The sequence below is a fragment of the Cryptotermes secundus genome, unplaced genomic scaffold, assembly GCF_002891405.2.
Source record: "Cryptotermes secundus unplaced genomic scaffold, Csec_1.0 scaffold1120, whole genome shotgun sequence".
In the NCBI taxonomy this organism is placed as follows: domain Eukaryota; kingdom Metazoa; phylum Arthropoda; class Insecta; order Blattodea; family Kalotermitidae; genus Cryptotermes; species Cryptotermes secundus.
This window is the reverse complement of record NW_019729911.1, coordinates 29,071-50,641: the sequence shown is the minus strand read 5'-3', so window position 1 is coordinate 50,641 and position 21,571 is coordinate 29,071. Positions and strand designations below refer to the sequence as shown.

At 36.0% G+C, this 21,571-nt stretch overlaps 1 protein-coding gene and 1 long non-coding RNA gene across 2 annotated transcripts in view; one reads left to right on the top strand and one right to left on the bottom strand.

Annotated features, from left to right (window-relative positions):
* The window catches only part of LOC111865831 (kinesin-like protein KIF21A), a gene marked incomplete in the record, with an annotated part of 129,152 nt that extends 124,167 nt beyond the window's left edge, over positions 1–4,985 (top strand). The window contains 1 exon segment of the mRNA XM_033751981.1: positions 3,787–4,985. Within this exon segment, the coding sequence (XP_033607872.1) occupies positions 3,787–3,871 (85 nt within the window).
* A 14,881-nt stretch (positions 4,986–19,866) lies between these two features.
* Positions 19,867–21,571, bottom strand: part of LOC111865834 — a 4,102-nt gene continuing 2,397 nt past the window's right edge. The window contains exon 3 of the long non-coding RNA XR_002843050.2: positions 19,867–20,994. This is a non-coding gene — a long non-coding RNA (uncharacterized LOC111865834). The remainder of the gene's footprint in view (positions 20,995–21,571) is intronic.

Below are 21,571 nucleotides of genomic sequence, written 5' to 3'. Positions count from 1 at the left end.
TGACTCAGCCTCTAACAGAAATGAGTACTAGGAATGTTCTTGGAATATTCTTGGGGGTAAAGGGCAGCCGATGTGTAAGGCTGACAACCTTGCTGCCATCAATGAGCCAATTATCTAGAAAATGTGGGAACCTCAACATCTCACAACCCTGTGGGCCTCCACGGCCTGTTACAGGGATACCTGTACTTACTTATTTACTTAAGCAACTGCCCAGCATAGTCACTGTCAGATTTGAAGTACATGTCATTTTGGGAAATAAGTTTTGTCAAAGAAGTCTGCCACCTGTGAGCTCTGCCACATTTTGACTCTTTCCATTAGCTCCTCATTATTGTTGAGGCACTCTGAGCACAACCAGTTCTGCATGTAGGTAAGCAGATGGTAGTCACTTTGAATGGGATCAGGGTTGAAAAGGAGGGTTGTCAAACTGCTCCAGCAGTGCTCTGGTGTGAGCAGCTGTATGCAGACACACATTATCATCGAGGATCATTCCACGCCTTTTGTTCTGAATGGCCTTACATAGTGTTTTTAGTTTTTTGCAGTACACTTCTGACATTACTGTGGTCTGTTGTAGCAATAATTCCACCATAAACACTCTTTCCTGTCCCAGAAAACAAATTTCCACTGGATTTCTGTTGGGCAACGTTTATGTAAAATATTTGGCTTGTTTGGTGAACGTGTGTGCATCCATGGCTTTGACTTCTGACTGCTCTTTGGTTTTAGCATTCACAAATGAAACCCAGATTTCATCACCTGCTACTTGTTCAATACTTTGGAAATTTATCGCCATCTTTGTGGTATTGCTCTGAAAAAAGTCAAAGCTGAAGTCATTCTCTGTTTTGTGCACACCCATGAGCATTTTTATAACCTGTCTTGCGCAAAACTTGTAATAGTCTAGCCTATCTCTGATAATCCCTTAGAGGACAATGTGTGAAATTTGTGGAAACTCACACTAAAGTTCTGAAATTGTGAAATGCCATCTTTCAGAAATTGTTCAGTTAACACTTTGAACAAGATCATCACTCTTTAATGAACTGTCACAACACAGCTAATAGTAAAACATCAAAGTCAGCGTTCAGCTGTGGCTTTGCTACATGTTTCGGCCACTATCGGCCATCATCAGGCAAATACATATCAACAAAAATCTACCATTTAACTGCAATCATAAAATGGATATAACACTATTAAACATACAAATTTAAAAATGCTTATGTAAAAAATACAAAAGTTCAGATTATATAATAATTAAAAATTGGAAGTATTATAACAAGGTAAAATATTAATGATGTTTTCAAAAACATTTAATCAGTCGTTGGATATACTTTGTGTCGTTGTTTGCTTTCCATGCAGTACGGACAATTCTTCTTAATGACAAGGCAGCATTACACAGTTCATTAATTGCTACACAATGGGCCTCTCTTAAAATCTTCTATATAAAGTAATATCGAATTTCCCTATTGTCTATGGAAACGCACACAAAGTATATCCAACGACTGATTCAATGTTTTTGAAAACATCATTAATATTTTATCTTGTTATAATACTTCCAATTTTTAATTATTATATAATCTGAACTTTTGTATTTTTTACATAAGCATTTTTAAATCTGTACGATTAATAGTGTTATATCCATTTTATGATTGCAGTTAAATGGTAGATTTTGTTGATATGTATTTGCCTGATGATGGCCGATAGTGGCCGAAACATGTAGCAAAGCCACAGCTGAACGCTGACTTTGATGTTTTACTATTTACTGTGTTGTGACGGTTCATTAAAGAGTTGTATATTGTAGCACAGCAGGATGCATGAAATTAAGATCATCATCACTCACTACAGATGGCCGACCGACCACTTCACTCTTCATCGTGAACACTTGTTCGCCTGCCCATCTTTGGTCATTCTACACCATTGTCTTACAGTTCCGTCACACCTTACATTTTGGCCATAAACCACCACACATAATCAAAATGGTTTTCTGCATCACACATGCTTTTAGCATGAAGACAGTGGATGACAGAACGAATTTCACAGCTGGCAGGATTATCAGTCACAGGACACATCTTAACTCACTCTGTAGAGACAAGAATGAGCACTAGGTTACCAGTTATATGATGGTTTACAAGGCAGTGAGTCATGTGATGGTACCTCACATGTGCTGGCTCTCCCCCACTCCTACATTAGTTGCCTAAAATAAATGGAGATTACTTTCCAAATAGCCCTCTTAGATATGAATATGACTTATTTTCTAAGCACATGTTTTAATAGTTCACAAACTGCAAACAGTGCGTTAGTTGATACAAGTTGGACATCCCTGAAAAATTAATCCTGTGACATCAGCAGAACGTTCTTTTAATATTCTTTGATTTGAGGTTTTCCTTCATACCATATGCAGTTTCAGTGTTTCCAAGTAAATATTCTCAGTGTTAAATTTCCTCCATGTAAGATTTTCCTGAATTTTCTGTTCAAATCTGCTGCTCCCCAAATGAATTTTAAATGTGCTGATTTCACTGTACTCAGGTTATATGTTAAAATGTGAATGCATTTAATCAGTGTCATCTTCTATGTTTAAAGGAAAGTATATTAAAAATAAAGTGCTCTTCTCACTGAGTATGGTCAGAAGCATTTGCTAACGATGCCTGACAAAGTTATGTTGATCCTATAGTCTAAATGTCTCCATTCATAAGTCACACAGCACTCCAATATCCTCTCAGTATGAACTCTAACAGCACACCCAGTTTTTATGGTATTGACATTTAGTTGGCCATGGAAAGAGAATAGAGTTCTTAAATTATTTATTTTTATAATTGAAATCTGCAGAATATGTAAATTAGTGGGCTAGAATTGTGCCAATTTTCAAAGAAGCAGGTTATATTTCTCTCTGGCCTTGTACTAATAAATGTATGGTGTCATACTTTTGAGAGAAGTGCACATTTGTGGTATTTAAGTATTTGGAAGGACATATTGTTACTAACTGAATACAATTACTTTAACATACTGTGTTTTCCTTCAGCTGTCTTTTAAAATCTTACAGTCTCTCTTTATATATTTGTTCAGTTTGTGTGTGCTTGTTTTGTGGTTTGTTACAATGTTAAACAAGAATGTCATTTGCATTCTTATTTTAGTAGAACATGATGTTTCATTTTTTGAATAGTTGCATCCAAGTGACACAGTTGAGTGAGAACTATACTAGTATGCATTTACCGTGTATATCATGTATCATTTTACATTGCATGGTGTTTCTGCACTCAGATGGTATTCTTTATTGTTCAGAAGCACAAACAGGTCTGCTGGCGTGTTCATTCAATGGAATTATATGTGTTTGTTTTAATTTAGTAAACTGAGTGGAATGGAATAATGATACGTAACTTATGTTGACGTAAACACATACAAAAATGTATCTTTAAGTCCTCTATGAAAAGTATAGGACATTGAATTACAGCTATAATACATGAAGGATTCTGATTTTTAGTTGCTGATGTAAAACAGTTACGATAATGTGAGCACAGACTTCATTTTAAAACAGTTTTTGTGAAAATTATACCTAGTTTTGTTTTGCGCTGTTCAGTCAATTTTATGCAGATTAACACAACTTTATTTTTAGAGCACTTACAACATATTAATTTTTAGACACATCAGAATTTTCTATAGATCATTTAATGATATATCAGACATAAGCAGTCATAGTTGGCTGATGGTAGTGATTTAAAGTACAAATACTTAAATCCAATGATGTGCAAGATGAAGGCTGTGTCTTTCTCTGTGGGACCTTGTCTGTATATCTGGTTGCAGTTCTGGTGAAGTGAAGATCTGGAAGTCCCCGCAGTGTTCTGCAATGACAATGTCAACGGGTCGAGTGTTTGAACTCTCGCTGTGAAGCCTTTCACCTATCAGTCTATCCCATATATCATGGATTGCTCTGTTGCAGCTTCTTTCCCTTGTTCCACCCCTCCTGATATATTAACAAATGCAGGATTCTCTTTGTCCATAGAAGAGGCATGTTTGATTCCATTTTACTATCAGCAGTGGCAGTTAAAAATGGAAATAGGTCACATAAAATAATGGCATAACATGAGAATGATATATAATCTTATAGGAAAGTATATCACTGTTTCATCTGCATTCTCAAACTTGTGTTCAGGGACAGTTTGCAAAATGTGGTCTTGGTAATGAATTGCAGAATTCTGAAATTTGTGTCATTGACTGCATCAGGAAAGTGAATGATAGTTAATAAGCTATTATTATTATTATAATGAATCCAGCAGCTCAGATTAAATCATATGACTTATTTGTACATAATGATATACATTTGACTGGGTCAAAGAATGTTTCAGACTTCTTAAGCTATGATTTCTCCTTTAGCCTGTTGTTATTCAGAATTAATTCTGAAACAGTGGATTAGTCTGTAAGGCATGCAGTAGGATTCCTTGGACCATCAATTTGTCATCATAAAACTTCTACCAACATAGGAAAACAGTATCCTCTTCTCAGCTGGAATCTGTGATCTCAATATTTGCTAATGACTCAAATATATGATAACCAGCTGTTAGTTAAAATGAATACAATATTTCAATGTTATTCCTTCTTTAAAATTTTAGGTACTATATAATGTGATATTGATAAGGAAAGGAACTATATCCTGGTCAGAGATTGGATACTTCTGCTAATCTTGACATAAAAGCCCATAATAACATACAGAACATTTCCAGACATAGCTAGTGGTCATTTCACTGCACATTACCTTACTCTCTGATCAGCCTGAATGTACTGTGACGTATTTGCGCTATGCAGGACACCCCCTCCCCCGCCAGCGGTGATGTAACACCTTCAAAGCATTGCCGCTGCTGCAGTAATAGGCCAGTCAACACCCCACCCCCTCCCGCGGTGACATAGTGGAGGATGACGCGGTTGCTACAGAGCAGTAAACAACTCTCGACAGTGTTGCTAGGCAACCTGTAAACATGGCGTCAGGCAACAGCGGTACCTATCACATAACCGTTTTCTGTCTTGTCCGTGCCGAGGCTAAATAAGGAGCAGCGAACACTATTCAGAGTTAGTTAGTTAGTTGAGTTTCAATGTAGCGATCGCCAAGTTCAGTGATTATTGTGTATTGAGCCAGTTACTAGAGAGGGAGTAACCAGTCAATTGCTGTCTATCTTTCGCCGGAGTATTTGTGATACAGGCAATGGCAGTAATGTTGAGATTGTATATTGTGTGATTGTAAGAGCGAGTGGAATAAATTCGCTATATCAAATAAGGCGTGAAGTTTTTTGTCGCCTGACATATACCCAACACGTGACACTATTTTATATTGCTGAAAAGAGGTCCAGTATGGCAGCCATATTTCTGGAAAGTTTGGTTTGCCATGGAACTTAAGGAAACAAAACAGTTAGGTCACCATATTTCTGCAGTTCTTGAATTTTCTGGTTTCTGAGCAGCCTAGTCCTAATTGCATATTAACTTTGTTTGGTGTATCATAGCATGCAAATACCTTCTAGTAAGATGTGAGTTTTCATCCATAGGGACTCTTACAAATCTTCAGCCTGTGTACAAAGTAAAGGGAATTATTTCAGAACCCAAGCAAGTGATATGCTTATGAAGTGATGTGAAATTTAATGCAGAAAGTTTTACTCTAAAGATGATGGGAATGAAATACAGCTGTAATAACACCATTCCTATTCATAAATTTACTAATCAATATGAAAAGCTCTTTGTTGCCTTTGAAGTCTTATGAGCATTGTATGTAGAATAAGACCTCACGTTCCATGCTGAAGAAGACTGACTTATATACGTGTGATTGTATCGTTATACTCTGATCTCAGGCATAGTTTTGGTGTTAGTGCCATGCATTGGCTGTTGCAATTTAGACACCTTTGCCCCTCTGGATTAATCTTCTAGTTCTCGGTGTTTCAGGACAGGATCAATGAAAATAATAATGTTCAGGAAAATCTTATTGAGGTACTAAAATTCCACTGTGAACAAGGAAGTTTTATATTAAAATTACAAGTTGTATTATGTCATATAAGTTAAAAATAGTGGTTGTTTTCTAATCAGTGTTATGAAGATATAAAATATGTTTAATGGCTGTAGATAGATGTTTGTAGCTCTGTAAAATGAAGCTGGTATGCGTAGATGGAAATGGGCATAATGTCCTAAGATCTGTCATACATAGTTCGATGATTTTCTGACTTAGAATTCTCCATGAAAAGTAAAAATATTACAGAAGTTTCACTGAATATTGTAAGAAAACTGTAGTTTCAGTTTGTGAAATGTTGCCATCATACAAACCTCAAGCCTGCCTCATATTCATGCTGCGACTTGTGACTCAAGAATTGGGCAATGCCACTACGGGCCTATGTGTAAAATAGGAATTTAGACAAGATGTGTGTTTTCATTGTCTCTTGGGGGTCTGATGACTTAACAGTGAGGAGGAGGAGGAAACTGTTTAAATCATGTTTATCCATGTCATGAGATCCTTCCATATAACTCCTCCCATATCCTTGAAAATCATTCTACAAGTGAAAGGCCAGCGATTTTCACTTATGAACATCATCAGTATGTCCCTATCAGGTGACTGCCTTCTTCTTAAATCTATGAGGTCTTTTTTGTGCATGTCCCAGCACATCTCTTCTTATTCACTTCTGCTTGTGTATTTCTTGTTGTGTTGCTACATTTCATTTTGGATTCTACTAATTTTTTATTTGTAAGATATTAATTTCAGTGTTTACACACTGTGTTAAACAATGAAATGCTTTGTTATTTTATATTCATTTATTTATAGTTTATTTAATGATGCTGTCAGTAACTCATACTACATATCACCAAAAAAATTGTAAGATAGTGAAGAATGAATTGGTAAGAATGTGGAAAAAATGCTCATGTCCTAATTTAAGGATGTGTCCCAGAATTTGCCTGAAGGGACTGAGAAAAGTCGTGAAACCCTCAGAATAGTCATTGATACAGTTGAAATTCAAACCTAGTGCCTCCCAATAAAATTGACAAGCATTACTGCTTGTGCCAACTTCCCTGTTCAAAATTCTTTGTTCTGTATTAAGGTGCATAGAAATCTGGGATTATTGCAGATAGCTATATTGTTTTGTTATTGTATTATAATAGATATTGCTACAGCAGTTATAATTACCACTTTAAATGGTAATTAATGCATATAGGTACACTGGACAACATACAGAATTTTGTGTTGCCTGCTGAAGGTTGTGGCCCTCCTATGAAATGACTCTTATTATTATGAAGGAAGAAATAAAGAGGGAGACACCATTTTGAATATGGATTTTCACTGTTAAGATTATATGAGGCTGTGTATGCCCTAATGGTCATAAGTATTTGATATATCTACAGTGTTTATTTTTAAAATATTGGAGAATTTCAGAAATATTAGATTAACTATAATTGTAAGAACAGTGTCAAATTATAATGAATAGTACTATTCACTGTTTTTAATCTTGACACTTAAACCCTTGGGTACAAGATTTGCTATAGATTTATTTATATATGATATATTTAAGCACGTGGTAGCATAGTTGGTTGAGGCACTATGCTACAAGCCGGAAGGTCGCAAGTTCAAGTCCCGATGAGGTCATTGAATTTTTTCAATTGACCTAATCCTTCTGGCCGCACTATGGCCCTAAGGTCGACTCAGCGTCTAACAGAAATGAGTACCAGGAATTAATTAAATAGTTTTCCTGGGGAGTAAAGCGCAGCCAGCGCATAAGGCTGACAACCTTACAGCCATCTTTGAGCCGATTGTCTAGATCAGCCGTGTCAAACATGCGGCCCCTCAACTTTTAGAGCTAATTGATATTAAAATCAGTATTAAAAATTTAGTAGAAATATTTTTGTAAAGATAATTTTCCAACAGACCAGAAGACAAGAAGTCTCACGCAGACATAAATTAGCAGGCTGTAGGAAATTCAATGTTTTGCTATTTCTAACCTAATTTCTTGTGTAATCTCTCTTTTTACATATTGAAAAGCTGTTTGATACTTGTCAAAAATGGCATTCTCTTGATTTTTAAAACTTAGATGTGTGACTTTAGGTAATTATATTGAAATTATTCCTAAATAATAAATAGAATTAAATTTTCCTTGTATCAAAATCTAATGTATATTTCTGTTTTGAAGTGCGGCCCTGGACTATTATTTATAGGTCTGAGGTGGCCCTCTATACAAGTTTATTTTGACATGCCTGGTCTGGAGAATGTGGGACCCTCAACATCTCAGAACCCTATGGGCCTTCACGGCCTGGTACAGGGATAGCTTTACTTTACTTACTTTATGATATATTTAACAATGCTGTCAGTAATTCTGACTATATTGTCTCATAGTGTAAGAATAGTAGTAAATAATGAACTGGAAATGATATTGATTGATAAAATGCAAACTTTCTATGCCACAAGCCACTAACACATCAAGCTACAAATGCTAACCCAGAATATGTGTCCTCTTATGTTCCTGATGGTAGAGTATATTCTGGTTTCTTCATGTAGGTTCCTTCTTGTGCTTTGGGGAAATCTTAAGGTTCTGTAATTATCTCACCTTTCTTTGAATTGTTTTCCCTTAAACTATGACAGATCCGTTGAACTGAAAGTGCTGCAAGTAGCTGTTACTCATGTTAAATGTTTAGACATCATGAAATGACTTTTATGTGTGTAAGGGATGGGCCATAAATTCTGGCCCTTGCACTGCAACCTTCATCAGCTTAGCATTTTAGTTCCCTGTATGCTTTATTTTTGTCAACATTTCAGCAACCAAAAAGTTGAATTACCCCTTGGCTCTGCACTTAATTCTGACATTTCTTGAAATGTTTACAAGGCAGACATTTATTTATATTTTACAGCTTAGTTAAGAGCTGAGATCACATGTTGTAACATTCTCCAGATTATGCAGTGATGTGTGGGATTAGAAACATTCCTTTCACACATGACTCACAAAACTAAATTTTGTCTAAGGAAGAAAATCTATTGTGTTTGATATGTAAGAACATGAAAGTTTTTGAAGGCCTGACTAATGAAGCTTCATATTAATCGTTTGAAGCATGAATTTCTCCTGAACAATATTAAAGTATTCATTTCTAACCTCACAGGAAACAAACTGAGTCTACATCAAAAAGACTAATCAGTTAATGGAGTAAGTAATTTTTTCTTATTCTGAGAATCATACAGAACACTTGAATACAATGTTTTTGGCAAAATGCGGAGTATTTTAATGTTAAATCAGGTGGTACATACAGTAAGCACTGCGTTAAAGGGTTAGAAAGACAGGCATGAAATCATTCCAAGTCCTACACATAATTTGTGTGGCCATGAGCATGTGTGCGTGCACGTGCATGAGATGCATTCAATTTCAGATCTACAGTTAAAGCAACTCGTGGCAGTTCCTGTTACCCATTTTCAGCAGGCTTCAGTAATCTGTATCTCTCTCCTTGCATGAAGTAAATAATTTCTAAGAATTTCAAGTAATTGGAACAGAACAAATTGAGACACTTTACAAACATGTTATGGAACTGGTTATGGTAAGCTAGGGAATATTAAATTTTGACCAAGAATGTTCATCTAGTTGGTGCCCAAAAAGTACTGCAAGACATGAGTTTACATGACAATCAGGATTAGTTCTTAAAAGAACGAAATGCACCAATATTAGGCGAACTCAACATACATCTATAAACTATACTACAGTAGAAATCAGCAGATTCATGAAATTAGATATGTAATGGTATATACAGTGAGTTCCTTTCAGGTGATGAAGTGAATGCTTATTTCAAAACCTGTGCGCACACCTATACAGCATGCATAGTTTTTCAGTTTCTTTTCTATTGCACATTCACTTTTCCTCATCACTGGAATGAGCCATACAGAACACTAAGCTATAAGTAGGGTTAATAACAGGTAAGTCTTGTCATTTTATGTTGGCATTGCTTCTGCCATGATTGAATACCAAGGCATCAGTGTAAGTATTGAAGTTAGTGGCAGTCTGCAGTTATTAGCTTATGTTGCATACATAGCAGTTTCCCCTTATGTCATTGTGTTTTACAAGTCCAGAAATTTTCTTTCATGTCATTCATGTACTGCACTGTTTGTTACCTGGCAAGAGAAACAGCTGTCTTAATCCCTGTGTACTGGTATTTAGCCTAAGATAATTTTGATGTAATTGAAACTTAGAGTTTTACAAATTTAATGAAGATGTATACATCATAATTATATATATACATAATGTTACATCATCCTCTTTTAAGTGTATTGAATTGACAGTTGCTTTTTTCTAAAAGTTTATATAGCCACTTGTATTATGCAACTTACATAAAATATTTTGAAGGTTTTTGCATATGAAATAATAAAATCGTAGGTAATGGTGCAAGATCCACGGTTTGACTTAAAGTTAAAATAGAGATGGTATAAAAAATAATGACATTAACCTTGTGTAAGAATTGAACAGTAGTACCACTTGTAAAATTGCAGGATAAATGAAACTATCAATCCAGGAACCAAAATAGTTCTTGGGAACTAGCTTGCTAGTAGTATTGTGCCATTTCTTTATGTCTAGTATCCTGTGTGTTCTTGCATTTGATGTATTTGTGTAGATGGTACTTTTTTAAATTCTGCATCTACGCTGTACTTTGTGTCTGTTACTTATTTCAGTTTACCTTCTTTATAAATATGTTGCAATTTTTGGATTGTCTTTGTTGTTTGTTTCTTTGCTTGCTTGTTTGTTTGCTTACTTCTTCAATGAAACAGTTGTGATCTCTTTCTAAATATGATAGTTGTGTCACTTATGCTGAGAAGATTTACACAAAGGGTTTACTCATTATTAATTTTCAAATATGAAAATATTTTCTTGTATATAAGAGGAACTGCTTACTACTATGAAAAGGAATGTAAAGATATGTATTTTCTACTTGAATTTGATCCCATATACACACATTTTTTCTTCATAGCTTGCTCTTCATGAGAAAAATATGTCTCCTGACGTAAAATATTTATCTCCTTAAGTTCTGTGACTTGTTCCTGCAACAACTCCAATTTAATATATATTTGACAAGGTAAATGTAAAATGTGACTTAGGTCTCCAGGTAATTTGTCTGTAAGTATACAATTTAAAGTATTTTTGAAATGAATCAACATGCAGCTTAACTTATCTTGTGCAAATAATTGTTATGTTACACATTTTTAAATCTGTTGTGGATTCCATATACTGTCACACATTTGTAATAATTCCTGGACATTTAGAAATAGTGAAAAGATGTATATAAAAAATAAATTTTAAATTTTCATACTGCTCTAAATATTTAAAAAGTCAAATCAGTAACTCTTAACAGATATGTAAGGTTTGATGTTCTCATGGTAATGGCTATGAAGATTGTTGTCTTCCAGCATGTGTAACAGGTACCAACATTTCAGAGGTACTTGCTGCACCCCCCCCCCCTTCCTTACATCTTGAATATGGAGGCTGCATGTTCCTTCTATTTACCACAGTACTTGGCATCACTTCCCAGAAGGCAGTGATCTTCATTAAAAACCTGTGTTTTATAGCACTACCAGCATAAGTGATGTATGAACATAACCGGTGTATTTTTCTTTCAGTGACTGCACTGTCCGACTCTGGAAACCCCGTAGCCGCTATGACATATCTCCAGATGCCAGTGATGGGGTCTGAAGCCTTGCTAACTTGCAGCAACTGTCTAGAGTTCAAATTAGGCAGCTGCCAGCTCATGGTGATCTCACATTGTTGCTGCAGATGAGAAACCATGAAGTACAATGTGATATGTCTTGGACTAAACACTGTTTGAGACAGCTAAATGTTGCTGAGGTCAATGTTAGAACTTGCAAAGCACAGGCTTCACCTTTCCTCAGCCTAAAAACATTGCGCCCCCTGGAGAATATCGAATATGCCCTAGATAAAGACGCTGTCATTAGCTCATTCTCAACAGCCCTACAGTTAGAATGGAGACAGCTGGAGGTATTTCATGGCCAGGATGTGCGGTTTGATGGCAGCTTCTTACAGGGAGCTCAGACACTCTGCGAAACAGAATGGCTGGCTAGAACTTTGAAGAATAAGATGTGGGAGTGTGTCAGTTTGCAGAATGATGAGATACTGAACCCATATCAGCAGTGTTCAGTTATATGGAAGCTGAAATCTGTACGTGAAGGAAAACAAAATCCTCTCAAGTCTCTTAACATGCCTAGCAGTGGAGTATCAGAAGTGCTGGCACTTACAGAGACTGAGAACTTGCATATGCAGGGTGAAGATTTCTTAGAGCTGCCAGCACATACATTCCATTCCAATTTGAGATTACTTGCATTCATTTTTACATCACTGTTGTTATTTGTGTATCTGTTTTTATGATAGTTTGTGATTTTTTCAATATTTTTACTACAAATTTGACCGAGAGCTCTTTGTCCACTCTAATGGTTATATTAATTTCCAGGCTATTGCATTCAGGGTTAATTTTTGTGGGAGGTAAACTCATTTTGTCCTGAAAGAAATTTTAATCAGATATTGACACAATATAATCACTGCTTATAGAGATTTCATGTTCTTTCTTTTTTTGTGTTACAAGACAGGCAAGCACATCGGTCTGTCCCTCTAAATGAAGGATTTTTATATCTTAGTTTTTCAGAAACATGGAAAAGAAAGACTACTTAGAGACATTGAAATAAAACTGATGCTCCAAATCAGCCTTAGAGTAAATGTCACTTGGACACTGGACTGCTATTAATAATTTATTCAATTTCAGTCAGGGTTGAGAAGAAGTAAACAGGTACTGATCAGGCAATAGGAATGATCTGCAATTTTTCAGTTCTGTTCTCCTAGTACGGGGAAATCTGTCGTCATTATAGTGTTCTATTTTCATCCAGGAAATCATAAAAAAGTCCTGCAAGGTTGTATTATTTGGATTCTCTCAATATCTAAGCATTTTATCATTAAATACAACATATGTACTTTTAAATTAATTCAGTAACTGACCATTGTAATCATTCATTTGAAGTTTTATTGTTCAAAAAATTAATATATTGTTTTAACTGTTAAGATACATGTAAAACGAGATATGTTTGTAAAGCTGACAAACTTAATGTAAGTGCAGTCTTCATTGTCCATAAGTTGGAGCATGTCTGCAGAAATGCAGCATTTATATTCTCTACTATACAAAAGAAGTTCTAACTAAGGCAGCCAAACATGGTTGTTACATGTAACATCACTTCTGGAGTGACAAGAAAAAATCATTGCAGTAGTGTTCTAAATATAACATGAAGAATACTGAATTATGAAAGGATTAATGCTTGAATACTTCATTGTGTCTGTTATAGTTTATATTTGAGGTGCTGGAGTTCGACTCCCTGGTTGCATGCTCCATCATTCCACTTAAATTACTCTTCCTGTGGTGTATAACACATGTGTGACTGTTACTACTCCTACCAATTGTTAGTCATTTCAATTTATGCCTATTTCACTCTAATGCTATCTTACTCTCCTCCCCCCACTTCTTTTTGTACTTAATCATCTTCTGCCATTGCTCTGCATTCTTACATCTTACTATCCTCCATATACCTAGTTCTGCTTTAGTATTCCTGAATCTCTTGTCCAAAATCTCATCCATTCAAATCTTTTTTTTTTTCACACCTCAGTATGTGGTTCCAGTCTTCCTCTTTACTACACATGAGGAAAATTCTGTGTTCATTGTTTTTCTTAACTCCCTTCAATCTCCAAAATCTTATTTGCCACATACTGTTCCTCTCCTGGTATATCCTGTGTATGTCACTTTGTCCCATTTGCTTTTTAAACAACCGTACACTGTTAATGCACTCCTCTCTCTCCCTCATACTAACAGAGGTCAGTATAAAACCTGTTGCTTTCAAGAAGTATAAATTCCATATTTAAATCACACAGAAAACATAGAACAATTTGTTCTTTAGGGCTAGATGACCTAAGTTTGTTGAACGTGTAGCACAAATTTGTAAATATTTTTATACTTGGAGCCTTTCCTCCCCCCTCCTCCAAAAAATCAGCCAGACTGCTTCTCAAGAATGATTGTTCTCCATGAAGTTAGAGCAGCATTACTGAACAGTTATTTTCGGTGAAAATACCCCTTGGTCCCAGAATCGAACTTCATGTACTCCTTCACAATTGCAACCCTATTTTTATTTTAAACTACATGTTATTGTACATTGCAGATATGACAAGCTACAGAGACTTTTTCATTTTAAACAAACTTTATTTATTCCATGCACAGAAAGAGTTGTACAAAATAAAGTTGTGAGTATTTCTTATAGGCTTTTTCAACCTGTGTTACCATATATAAAGTAATATTTCACAAACTGCTCTATAAGGCTTCACACATCCTTTTTTCAGAACTGCTGAGTTAGAGGTTCAGTGATGCTGTGCATTACATTCTGTGGGGTTGGGTCTGGCTCATCATCACTGAATTTGATGAACTTTACTTTGAAATAAATTGGCATAACATGCTTCACAGGAAGAGCAGTCTCCTATTCATGAATAATTATTTGAGCCAAAACTGAATTAAAATATATCTTTTCATTTTAAGAACGCTGACTGCATACTTCATTTTTCTTTATCAAGATTGGTTTAGTTTGCATGCATTCCAGAAAATACAGCAGCATTTATCTCCAAGGAGACTGTCTTTATATATCAAGGAGAATAAACTAATAACACACCTTTATAGTCTGAGAAATTGAATTAATTTTGTCTCCGAGTAACGTTTGAGTTATGCCAAATTTTATGGTTGTTATGTATAGTAGAGATATTAACTGTTACATTATTCACAACTGCCATTTGTTCCTGCTTGTGGACATGCAGAACATCTGAGTATCCAGAAGCTTTGAAATTAATGTAATGAATAAGGTACAGGTTGGTCAGTAATGAAGTTCCTCTTGTACAGTAGTAGTTGAAGGTGAAGTTATTGACATTGCTGCAACACAACCAGTGTTGCCTTAATGAAGGTCTGACCTGTTTTTCAAGTGATTCCATGTTTGTTGTGCCTTGAGAGAGAATTCTAATAGGCCTCCTATGTCTTTGTGTGCATGTGGTCTTTTGGTTTACATGTATCTCTCTCAAATATTTCTGATATCTCACAAATAACTAATCTTTAAATATATGCTTTACTGCTTTGTTGTGTGGTATAAATTTTAAGAAGGCTCATGAAGCTTAACACATAGATGTTTGTCTGTGCATAATGAGTTTGATATTTATCAGAGCAAGAAATGCTTCAACTGGAAGCTGTTGAGGAAAACTAAACACATGTTTTATTTAAATGCACTTTTTGTAAGTCATACATATGTGAAGACTGCATAATAATAAGCTTCATCACTTGTGCTCTTCTCCAAGTATAATTAGAATTATCAAGTCAAGGGGGATGAGATGGGCAGGGCATGTAGCACAAATGGGGGAGAAGAGGAATGCATATAGGATATTGGTGGGAAAGCCAGAAGGAAAGAGACCACGGGGAAGACCAAAGTATAGGTGGATGGACAATATTAGAATGGATCTTAGAGAGGTAGGATGGGATGGTATGGATTAGATTGATCTGGCTCAGGATATGGACCAGTGGAGGGCTCTTGTGAACACGGTGATGAACCTTTGGGTTAGATAAAATGCTGGGAAATTCTTGAGTAGCTGGAGAATTGGCGACTCCTCCAGAAGGGCTCAGCTCCATGAGTAAGTAAGTACATATGTGAAGATTACAAAAGGCCTTTAATTCTGATAATAATTAAATGAAGCTTCCTCCTGCTTGAATTTATAGGCCTATATACATAGTGTGATGTGGATGGTGCAACAGGAAGTAGGGGTCATGTGAACTCTGCGGTCTCACGAGTTATATATATATATAAATAAACAGGAACCGGGATAGCTCGGTTTACCAACTAGGATATGAGTTGGTTGACCGGGGAGTTCGGGTTTGATTCCCAACAGGGGCAAGAGATTATTCTCTTCTCCATATCATCCAGACTCTGGGGCCCACCCAGCTTAAGTAATGGCATGACTTGCAGTTTTATTTTTATGGTGCTCATATTTTGATTTTAATCAAGATCAGTGATATAAAAGATGCATTCATGGGTTGTTTAAGTAAGCCCTATTAACTGCAGTGGTTATATGGCATAAAATAGTATTTTTATTATAATTTGAGGTAGTGCCCTGCATTTGGCAGAAAGTTTTGACTGCCATTCCCTGCCAGACACACAAAGTCTAACAGCACTTTAATGAAATTACCTTCAAACAATAGTGGTACAATCATGTTAAATCCAATTTCGTCTCCTAAACATCTGTATGTCACTCTTCATGCCATCTCTTGACAGAAATGCACTGTTGATTAACAAGGGTCTAATGTCTTTGGCTGTGGCAGTTCTAACACAAGTGTTCATAGCCCATCTAGTCACGCTGTGGATGACAAGGGTTAAAAGAGACTCTTTCCAAAGGAATAATCAGTGGTTTGTCCTAGATCTGAACTGGATATCTCCAGAAGGCAAGTGAGATGTATTCTGAGTTAATGGTATGAATTTGTAGAAGTTTTGGTTTCCGATTTCAATGATTAATTCTAAATTTTCATGCTGTAATTGGCCTTGTAATGCCACCTAATTTGTAGTTGCCTAAATTACATACATTAATAATAACTGTCTGTGATGAGCCTACTTGAAGATTCTCACTATTGTAACAAGATTGTTCTTCACACTTTTGCAGATGGTGCTAGGGCAAAGTGCCCAACAAGACAAAAATTCAATTTTAGCCTTTTTCTTCTGTTTATGCTCAAACTGGCTCCCTGATATTGTGCTGACTTAATTGATGAGGTAGTTTGTATACATGATTAAAAATTAACTAAATATTTACAAGTACATTAGAAACTATAAAATATTTTATATCTCCAGTCTGCAGCCGGATTCCACATCCACTAAGAATTGTGATTTCTTAGTTCAGTTTAGTTTATCAAAACATGCAATGATATCACTTTCATATGTAATGGGCAGATAGTCTTGTGGTCATATTTTTATTTATGAGGTGCATGAGTGTAAAGGGATTTCATTATTGGCCAACTCTGTAGCATGACATAAAACAGCAACTTGCAGATTATTTGCTATGAAGCTAAAAGACAGGGACTGTATGATCTGATGTTTTGTTGTTTTAGTAATGTAACTGTTGTGCTGAATGCTTAATATTTATTAACATTGTCAGAACACACAACTTAACATTGGACATGTTTACTCTTGGCATGAAGGACTAAGGGCTATGATATGCTGTTTTCATGTAGTGAATACTAAGTAGAAATGCGTTGTTATGTGAAAATGTCTTGGAAGTACTTTCAAAAAGTACAGGTATTTTCTTTCAAGATCACTGTAGGTCGCGGTGCAAGGGCCGAGAAGGCCCACCCCTTATACATTCATTCTTTCAAGCTGAACAAGACAGATTTGTTTTGCGTATTCAATATCCCTCTTAATGTTAAAATTATTTATTCATTTTCTTTTTAATTGTTAGCAGAACCTCATTTATTTAAATATAAAATTATCCTGTAGAATGCACATATATGACCAAGTTTAGGAGAACATTATCCTGCATGACAGAAGTTAAACAAGAACTGAAAGATGTAAAAATAAATGAACTAAATGATGAAACAATATATATAATTGTTATTCAGTGAGAATTGTATGAATTTATTTCTAATTGTTTCTTTCTCTGTCATTTATAGGCCTTTATTTCAGTTCTTAAATCACCTATGTCATTCATTCACTGAGATTTGAAATCACTGCTAGCTACGTTTGACAGTCCCAGGCACTAAACTGTCAGTGAACAGAATTTGATTGAATATTAATTGTAAAATAATAAATTATTCACATGCAACACAGATCTATTTAAGATCTACTATACATGCACATACCCTTTAGTTGTGCCATGAATATGCAGACTGCCAAGTCTATGTGAACTCCACGAGTATGCATGTGTTTGCTGAGCTCTGTGTTATAGATCTGAATCTGAATAAGTCTGATTCCAACTGTGTGTATGATGTTAATTCAAAAGAGGCATGAGTTGTATGAAATAAATTGTTGTACATATTGAAATATTAATTTTTAGATAACAGTATTTGTATTTACACCCGCAATGATATAAATAAATATGTGACTTTAATGAATCATCTAGTTATGTTGCTGATGTAATGGTACCAAGAATTAAGGTATGAGGTGTAATTCCACACACAATGTAGTTTTGGGGCATATCACAGATGGATCTTGTTAGCAGTTTTCATTGTAAAATTGATTTTTGATACATGAACTTCTCTATTTCAGTTCTGAGCACTTATACTTAAGAATCAAAATAATTCAGCGTATTCTGATGATGTTTGTCAAGATAAGTGAGCAATTTAAACTTCTCATGTGTGAGAGAAACAATTCAGGTTCCTTCTGTTTATAAATTACCATAGTAAAAAGTAAAGCTATCCCTGTAACAGGCCGTGAAGGCCCATAGGGTTGTGAGACGTTAAGGGTCCCACATTACCTTGACAATCAGCTCAAAGATTGCGGTAAAGTCAGCCATATGCGCCATCCGCGCTACCATATGAATCATAATATGAAATAAATGGCTGATATTTACAAAGAAAATAAATTGGCAAGGTTAAAGTTATATATCTGGATAGGATTGAGTCATGCCTCATTCTGAGACTAAAGGAACTGTTGAGGCCATCTTGGATGTCTTGTCTTCAGTAGGATGATAAAAATATACCTTCTGAGGCAAGAGGCATCCTTTCTACATGATTGTGCTATTTCCATAAATATTTTTGTGCCACTTTGAAACATTCTGTTCCTAATTGTTTTCTTATATTGGTACTTCTCAGTGGCATAGCATGACTACCGAAAGCAGGGAAGCAACTTTATATACGTGTATATACATTTTTTCTACATACCCTATAGTTTCTATCTTCTATTTAAAAGAAAACAGCTAATAGTTTAATATGTATTGTATATTTAAGCTAATATATTAAAATAACACATAATTATCAACACAATTTTATAGCCATCAAATGACAGGGTTGTGAACCTGGNTGTAAAATAAATTTTAATATTTGGTATAAATTCTTATGTGCATATTTCGGAAGTTTTTCATGCATAAATGCATACATATTTAAGGGATTATTAGGGCATAAAAATCAGGTCCCTAATGATCAGTTTCGTGAAGCGGTCGCTGTAATGCCGGAGAAAGAGCCCTCGATAGGAGGCTGGGTGGGCCCCAGGGCTGGTCTGGAGAAAATCTCTTGCTCGTTTCGAGAATCGAACTCCGACTACTAGACCGTCGCTATACTGACTGAGCTAACAAAAATATAGAATACATCGAAGAAAAAGTTTATAAAGCAGTTTGAGCCACTGAGACCGATGTCGTGCTATGCGCATTCTCTTCAAATGTGTTTGTTTTCGGGGTACTGACAAAGAGCTGAGTGCACTTCAAGAATGTACGTATACGGTACAGTATTCGTCTGAACAAGCAGATTATCTAAGGCTTGTAATATGCCTCACTTATTTTCGTGAGCAGAAAGAAGAAGCGAGTAGCCCCACTCCTGTTAACATTGTGAACACTGTTGCCAATACCTCCAAGAAACCCAGGGTTGCCATGATCGGAGTTAGAAGCTCTTCTTCTCTCTCTGTTGTGCAGAAGAGGGTCCGCATGAAGTCCCTTTTTGTCTCTAGGTTTTCCCCAGATGTAACATCATCTGATGTTGAGGCATCTTTAAAGGATCAATTGCAGCTTGCTTCCCTTGCTTGCACCAGGCTAAAAACTAAATATAACTCATATGCATCATTTCATGTCTCTGTTGCAGAGGATGATTTTCATCTCATTAATAATACCAGAGTCTGGCCTAACNATCGCTCCTTTTTATGGGCGATTAAGCCCTGAACAAATTTATAGTGTTGAAGAATCAGAGATTTCTCGGCCTTGCTCCCCTGGTGCAGGTAATGATCGTCCCCTTACTCCTCCACCCATGGATCCTGTAGGCAATTCCGTAAATACGGTAAACAATGTTGTTGCCCAGGGGGAGGGCGCTTCTGTACATAGTTAATGGTTATCAAGCCTGATAACAACACAGGTTGTTTTGCCAGGTCTCGCAAGCATCCTGGAAAATGTTTTGACATATATTACTAAAATGTCAGAGGTCTTAGAACTAAACATGTCGAACTATATGACAATATCTGCTCCACGGACTACAATATTATATGTTTAACTGAGACATGGCTTAACGACCTGTGTTACGATCATAATTTATTTCCTGACTGCTATACAGTTTTCCGTTCTGACAGGGCGTCTGTAAATAAGACACGTGGTGGTGGAGTTCTCACTGCCCTATCCTCCAGAATTCGCTCTTGTAAACGCAGATACGATTTAGAATCTTGCGATGAATGTGTATGGGTTGAAATCCCCACTTCAGACGGCCTCAACTTACTCACTGGAAATCATTACTTTCCCCCTGACACTAATCCTGAAAACAATGCTAATTACTTTCGTTTTTTAGAAAACAATCTGGATACCCATAATTTTTGAGTAATTATGGTTGGGGATTTTAATGCCCCTGGTTTCGGCTGGAAAAGTGGTTTAGCTCTGCCCAATTCCCATTATTACCCTAAACTTAAGGGAGATGTGATCTACACTTCCACGTGTCTACTAAATCTTAATCAGTGCATTGATAATGTCAGCGGCAGCAATCTACTTTATTTCATTTTTTCTAACTTAAGCGACATAAATATTACTCCTGTTGACTCTGGACTTATAAAGCCTGACAATTACCAGCCCCCACTAATTATCAATATTTGTTTGTCCCTTGCCACTTGTATTCAAAATTATAAATATTTGTACCGTAAATTTTCGTCTGGGGATTATGCACTGCTTTATAATAATCTCTCAACTTACGACTGGTCGTGTGTGTATGGTACCACCTCCGTGGATTCTGCTGTCGCTGGCCTCAATGCTGCTGTTCAAGATGCCATGGAACATGCATTTCCCCCTGGCATCATAAACACTCGTATGAATTTCCCGCACTGGTATTCTAGTTCCTTAAAGTATTATATAAGGAAAAAGAAGTACTTTTACAGACGTTTTAAGAAAAAGAAATCCGAATGCCTTTACCAAAAATTTTCCTTTTATCGTAAGCTAGTTAACACTACTATTAAGCCTGACAGACTTAGATGGTTGAAATCTGTGGACGTAAATTTAAAGTCGCAACCCAAGCAGTTCTGGAAATTTGTGGCCTCCTTTAGGAAAATAAATTCTAATTCCATCCAGCTTGAGGTTGATGGTAAGCATTTAATGGAACCTCATGACATTGCTGATGAATTTTCAAAACATTTTCAAACAGTGTACCACAATTCTGGTCCTATTTTCTTCCCCAACCTTTTGTCATCTTCCGAATTCTTACCTTTAGCGTCTGTTTCTGATTCCGATTTTATTAAAGCTATTAAGCGCCTGAGACCATCTAAGTCTGTTGGAGTCGATGACATCCCTGGATTCATTATTAAGGGTTGTACTGATATATTTGTACCTATTCTGAAACACATCTTTAATCTAAGCTTATCTCAGCATAA